Source organism: Nannospalax galili, unplaced genomic scaffold, assembly GCF_000622305.1.
Source record: "Nannospalax galili isolate Female #2095 unplaced genomic scaffold, S.galili_v1.0 scaffold768, whole genome shotgun sequence".
In the NCBI taxonomy this organism is placed as follows: Eukaryota; Metazoa; Chordata; class Mammalia; order Rodentia; family Spalacidae; genus Nannospalax; species Nannospalax galili.
Window position 1 is genome coordinate 4,606,461 of NW_008360317.1, and position 7,010 is coordinate 4,613,470.

A 7,010-nucleotide genomic window follows, 5' to 3' on the forward strand; every position below is an offset into this window, starting at 1 on the left:
TAGCTGATTAATGGATATGGGGTTTCCTTCTGGGATGAAGAAGTTCTTTTACAAAGAGATGGAGGTAGTGGCTGTGCAACACTGAAGGCTGGTGAATCACTCACACTATAATAGCTAATTTTATATTATGTAAAGTTCACTTCACTTGTTAAAAATGTAAAATTATTGGGGCTAGAAATGGGAAAAATGTGAGGTGGGCAAGAAGCAGTCCAAGAAGCATGGATCTCACCCACTGCAGGTAGATGAGGGTTCTTCACAAGGGTTTTATAGGCTTAAAACGGTGTACATCAAACAAAGGAGCAGCTATTATCTTACTTGATCAAGTTGAAATTTGTTGGTCCTTATTCCTCTTGCAGTCCCAGTTCTGATCAACTTTTCTTTAGAATATGCTTTCCAAGAATATTCATCATTGTAATGTGTCTGACTTAGAATGGGATCACTCAGTGAATATGTATATCCCAATCTTTTGATGCTTTTGGGACTACAAAAAAAAAAAAACCAAAAAAACAGTAGAGATTGGAGGAAGAGGCTATCTTAGTTTCTTTTTGTGATACTGTGGTGAAATACTCTAACAACCCCAGGGAGGAAGGGTCTGTTCTTTCTGCCTCACAGTTTAAGGGTTCAGTCCATTATGACAGAGAAATCAAAGTGACAGGAGCCTGAAATAGCCCACCATGTTGCACTCACCATTGGATAACAGAGAGGGACGAAGAAATGCTGCTGCTCAGTCCCCTTCTCCACATATGTAGTCCAGGATCTCAGCCAGGGAATGGTGTCACCCACAGTGGGCAGATCTTCCCACCTCAGTGCAGTCATGATAATCCCTCACAGGCATGCCCAGAGGACCACAATGCCACAGTGGTACTCAGCTCAAATGATTTTACATGTTATACAATTTTTTAAAAATGATTTTCTGGTTTAAGACTTAATGCCAGATATAATTTATTTTTCAGACTCCCTTACTAAAAACAATGCTGTAAGTTATATGACACTTAACAAATATACAAGTGGCCTAAAATGAAATTAAGAATAATAGTCAAAGATGTATATTGTTAATTTTTAAAGCATTAGATTTTCTTATATACAAAGATTATGTCACTGTATCCAAATAATTGGTGAAAGAAAGTATCTCTGTACAGAAGTGCTCCAGTTGGTAAATGAAACATATGAATTAGGGCATTCTTTTTCGGTGTGCAAGTCCCCAGTGAGATGCACGTCACCACCACTATAACTTACAACTCAAAAAGAAGTTGCCAAATATCACCAAGAGGTACCGCCATCAGATATCATCACCAGGAATTACTACCAAATATGACCACCAGATATCACCACCTGGTATCACCACCACATATCACCAGATATTATCACCAATTATTTCCATCAGATATCACCAATCGAGATCATCACCAGATATAACCACCAAGTATTACCACTGTATTAGTCCCTTTTCTGTTGCTGTGATAGAAACACTGACTAATACAATTTATAGAAGGAAGAGTTTATTTGAGCTTATGGTTCCAGGAGAATTACAGTCCATCATGGCAGGGAGGCATGGTGGCTGGGGGGGGGTGGGGGAGGGACAGGCGAAAATAAGGTCTCATTTAAGCTCTCATATCACCATGCAGGAACAGGAAGCAAGAGAGCAACTGGAGATCCTGCAAGGCTTAAGAACTCTCTAAGCCCACTCCCAGTGATGTGCTTCCTCCAGGATAGCCACACCTTTTAAAGCCTCCCCCAAACAGTGCCACCATGTGGGGACAAAATGTCCAAATACTTGGAGCCTATAGGGGACATTTTCATTCAAACCATCACAACCACCAAATATTATCACCAAGGAGTTCCACCAGATAACATCATTGTATATCATCACCAGACACCATCATTAGGTATCATCATCAAAAACAATCACCAGGCATTACTGCCAGATATCACCATCATATGTTGCCACCACCAAATATCATGACCAAGTATCATCACCAGATGACAAGATCCCAAGGTATTATTACCAGCTATTATGTGCTCCTGGATATATGTACCACCACCTATTAAATATTTTGCCAAAATATGAATTCAATAAAGTATTTAGAATTTTGAACTATAGTAAATGCATGTAAAGGAATATTTTTTAAAAAATTATGAGTATGAAACTGGAAATCAAGAGCAATAATCCTTCATCAAAGAAACTGTCAATAAAACAAAACCAGGGGCTAGAGAGATGGTCCAATGGTTAAGAGAATTGTCTGTTCTTGCAGAAAACCCATGTTTGAATCCCAGTACCCACATGGTAGCTCACAGCTGTCCATAATTCCAGTCCAAGAAATCTAATGTTTTCTTCTGTCCACAGGCACTGCATGCTACAATGCACTTATACACATGCGGGCATAACATCATACACATAAAAAATAAAACAAAAAGAGCAAGTCTGAAAATTAAAGAAGAGACATAATAACCAAACGCAATATATAGACTTTATCTGAATTCCATTCCAAGTGAATTTTTTATAATCAAAGACAATTGGGGGAAACTTGATTTCTGATTAGCTACTTGATGTTAAAGAATTTAAGTTTTCTGAAGTCATATAATGGTATTGCTGAATGTTTTCAAGCAACCTTATCTTGACAAATACAGAGGATTTAGATTGAGTGTTTGGTCTCTGTTTTGACATAATATGGCGGAAAGATGAAGCCAAAACATATCTATGTTTGTTGTTATAGACAAGGGATGGCTGGGATTTACTATGTATAGCTTTTATGTGTTTAAAACAGATGATCATGCCAGGCGTGGTGGCGCATGCCTTTAATCCCAGCACTCGGGAGGCAGAGGCAGGGGGGGCTCTGTGGGGTTTAGGCCCGCCCGATCTATATAGTGAGTTCCACGGCAGCCGGGGCTGGAGGGCGACCCTCTCTCACAAACAACCCAAAAAAAAAAAAAAAAAAAAACAAAACCAAAAAACCAAACAAAACAAAAAACCAAACAAAACAGATCATAATAACTCTTTTCAAGGCTGTGTAAATTTAGGTTATGTTCAAAAGAAACAAACATTTGGGAAGTCTGGGTGACTGGCCATTTCACTGTTATTCAGGTTTTAACTGGAACTTTTCCTTCCAAAGAGGCCACAACACAAATACCTTTAAAGGATGTAATTTCCAGATCCTGATTTCTGAATATATGATTTCCTTAGTCGTATCTGCCTGAGAAGGGACCTGTTCTCCTTCCCCAGGTCTCCCTCCCCCATGTTATCACAGGACCCTTCTCTGGTGCGTTGCTTGAGATACAGGCCTCTGACCAAGATGGGGAAGGCGCTCCATGAGGGAACCCTGCTCAGACAGTTTTCAGGGAACTGTCTCTCACCACTCAAGCTCCACACCTGCCCAGGGCTTGTCTTCTGCGGCAGGTAACTCTGTATGGTGAAAGATGATGCTATGGTCTGGGTATCACAGCCTGTGTGGGACACTGTGACTTTCCATGTCACAGAGTAGCCTAGCTGAGTGACGTCTGGCTTTCTGTCTCCAACAATTACACAATGTTCATCTGTCTTTAGAGAGATGCTTCTAAGAAGACAGCAGAGACTGCAGAGTGCTTAAAATGGCTCTTTGCCTCACATATTTAAAGATACACCCCCCCACCCAGCTTTTTAAAAAGTCCCTGGGAAATGTCATTAGCTGGAAAGAAAGTATGTCTGTGCCAGGAAAGTTGTACAAGCTGCTGATGACGACTGCTTTAAATATAACTAGACTTTTCTGGGACACCATATTTTTCAAGATCACTGTATAAAACCAGTTGATAAGACTCTTGCAATATTTGATTTTTCAGATTTTGTATTCATTATTCCAGAAGTACTTAATCTTATTTTTAATCTAATCAAAGTTTGAAATGTGAACTATATAGTCAATCCTTTTATATTGTAAATCAATGAAATTTGTTTCTGATATGTGTATGTGTGTATATATATATTCACTTATGAATGAAAATGACTAACTTCTTTGTTCTAATCACTCTATTAGAGCCTTAGGTCCTCAGAACATATACACTCCCTCTGTCACTTGCCAGGCATCATCATACCCTTCTTAACAGGAAGACTGAGCCACAGGTGGTGTGTTACTCTCCTGGGGAAACAGATATAATAGAGTTAACCATAGATGTGCCAACAATCCTGGTGTCTCAGGAAGAACTCTAAGGAGCAAAGAGCAAAGATCCTCTTTATTGGAATTAGTTCACAGAGTAAACATAGGCCATAAAGCCCCTCTATGTTGCTCTCACACCTGTCAGTGATGCTCACTCACTCGCTGCTAATCTCAACAGTGGCTAGAAATCCCACAGCCTTCTGCTCAGGTGGCCTAGAAGAGAAACTGCAAGCTACCAATGCAACGAATGGAAGGGAGAGCAGAGATAAGGACAGGAGATGGGGCCTCTTCCAGCTTCCAGGACAGAATGGGTGATGGTGGTGATAAATATCTATGCAATCATCCATGATGGTGGTGATAAGTATCCATGCACTCATCCATCTACTTAGCAGTCACTGTATTGCATGCCTGCTTGTGTCTATAGAATGATGAAGCTGTTCATAAAGTCTGTTAACCTACATACTGGGTCTGTGGTGAACCAAGGGGTGCAATAACTTTAGGAAGAGCTATTCTGGTGATTTTCCTGCTTTTCCTATAGGATGTCTGACTGGTGTTTGAGAGATGGATTCTCAAGATACTTGGGAGGGCATCAGTGTGCATACTAGACTCTGTGCTACAGCATGTCCCCAGTTTCTATGTCTATTTGTTTTGGATTCTGAGTATTAGAAGACATGAAGATTACAGTGTGTCTCTTAATGTGGCTCAAGCAAGGACCTACCGTATTAAATCGGGCACAGCTCCTGTTTTACTTGTGAATGCTGTCTTCGTTGTTGTAGCATAGGAATCCCAATTGGTATCACCTGCTAAAAGAACAACAGGGTGGTTTTAAATGTGGCAGAATACTTTGATCAGATGTTGTTTCAACAATTAAAACAACGTTGTGAAAGAAGAATCATTCTGTACAAAAATTTCATTTTGGAATCTAATAGCCATAAAGGCAAATTTATGGTCTCAAAAGAAAAGAAAGGAATGGAGGCTAGAGAGATGGCTCAGCGGTTAAGAGTGCTTGCTATCTCCAGAAGACCTGGGTTCAGTTCCCAGCACCCATATCAGGCAGCTCACAACTGCCTGTAACTCCAGTTCCAGGGATCTGATTCCCTCTTCTGTACCTGCACATATATGACATATATTCACACAGACACAGACAGAGACACAGACACACACATACAGACACACACACACACACACACACACACACACACACAATACATCCTTTTTAAAAAAAAGACAAGAAGATCAACTTAATTACTGGGTTTGCCCCAACATTAAAACTTGCTCTTCGCTTTTTTCTGAGCGTTCATACACGCTATTTGAATGACCTTGAGCCCTACATTTAAAAGCATGAAGTTCTATATTCAGGTATCTACTATTACATTTTATTGATCAACTTGCATCCCATTAATCCCATTGTGTATATCTACACACACCTAAATGTCCTGTCCCTACTTCTTCATCTCTCGTCTACTGTCACCCTCCTCTCCCACCTTCCTCCTTGCCAGCCATGTTTACAGTTGCACCTGTTCCTTTCCATATCTGTATGAGGCAGGGTAGAAAGAAAGAAAATTTAGAGTTCAAAGTAATTTAGAGTTCAAAGGAAGGAAAAGGAGTCCCTCACCCTGAGACCAAGCTTGCCTTTTCTCCTGACAGTCTGGAAACTTCAACACTGATGATAAAGCCAGAATTACCTGTACAGATCACATGTTTCTCCAAAGACATTTCAAACAAGGATATTAAAGACAACAAATGAAAGTTGGACATGGTAGCACAGGCCTTTAATCCCAGCACTTAGGAGGCAGAGGCAGGCAGATCTATGTGAGATAGAGACCAGCCTGGTCTACATAGTGAGTTCCAGGTCAGCTGGGGCTACAGGGAGACCATTTTCAAAACAAACAAACAAACAAGAAAATAAACAACAAAAACAAAAAAGAAAACAAATGAACCATGCTTTCTTGGGGACAGAGTGCTTGTAACCCTACTAAAACTCTTCTCTTACCCCTAAATCTAAAAAAACACACCTCATAGAACCGCCTTACAATTTCATTTATGTAAGAAATTTTTGATCTAAGTTAGAAATGTATTTTCCAACTCTGCCCCATACTGGCTCATTGAAATACTTTCTGTGACAAAGCCTAGGATCTGGTTTTACTTGAAGGAAGATTTTTAAAGAGAGGAAGGGAAATCCATACAGCAGCGTAGCTGTGTCTCTGCCTCTACCTCTGCTGACTTGTATACATGTGGGTGTAATCATATGTTGATTTATATCTACATATATAAATATATAGACATAATGGAGGTCAGCTCTCACCATTTTGTTTTACAAAAATGAACTCAAACTCCACAAGGTGTCATTTTCTTATATCAGTTACTAACAGTGTCTTACCGTGACTTACCTAGGGCCAGGGTAACTCATCCTTTTAAAGAACTGTGAAATTCCAGGGCTAGAGAGATGGCTCAGTGGTTAGGAGCACTGGCTGCTCTTGCAGAGGACCCAGGTTCAGTTCCCAGCACCCACATGGGTTCCAGGAGAATCCAATGCCCTCTTCTAACCTGCATGGGCATTGTACCACATGGGTACACTTACACACATGCAGGCAATATACTCATACACATAAATAAAATAAAATAAAATAGTAGTTTTCTCTAAAACATTATGAAAACTTCATGAATTTAATCAAGTAGTGCATTGTCTGATGCTTCCTTGCTTCCTTCTATTATCTTTTTGCAGTGTATGCTTAAGTTTGTAGGAAAGATCATGGAACTAGCGGAAGAACCCTGATTCAAAGATAGATGAATGGTTTGCTCAAGCAAGTTATGCAGTTCCCACTGTTGCTTCTAGAATCCTAGAATTTATATATAATAAATAGAGTTTCTTTATTTTCAAATCTA

The 7,010-nt window shown here is 39.9% G+C and overlaps 1 protein-coding gene across 1 annotated transcript in view; it reads right to left on the reverse strand.

Annotated features, from left to right (window-relative positions):
• Tex26 (testis expressed 26) overlaps positions 1–5,627 on the reverse strand; it is a gene marked incomplete at its 3' end in the record, with an annotated part of 28,342 nt that extends 22,715 nt beyond the window's left edge. Inside the window, exons 1-3 of the mRNA XM_008825082.1 lie at positions 5,609–5,627; positions 4,843–4,924; positions 316–481 (exon numbers count right to left, since the gene is read on the reverse strand). Of these exons, the coding sequence (XP_008823304.1) occupies positions 316–481; positions 4,843–4,924; positions 5,609–5,627 (267 nt within the window). The remainder of the gene's footprint in view (positions 1–315; positions 482–4,842; positions 4,925–5,608) is intronic.
• Positions 5,628–7,010: the final 1,383 nt, after the last annotated feature.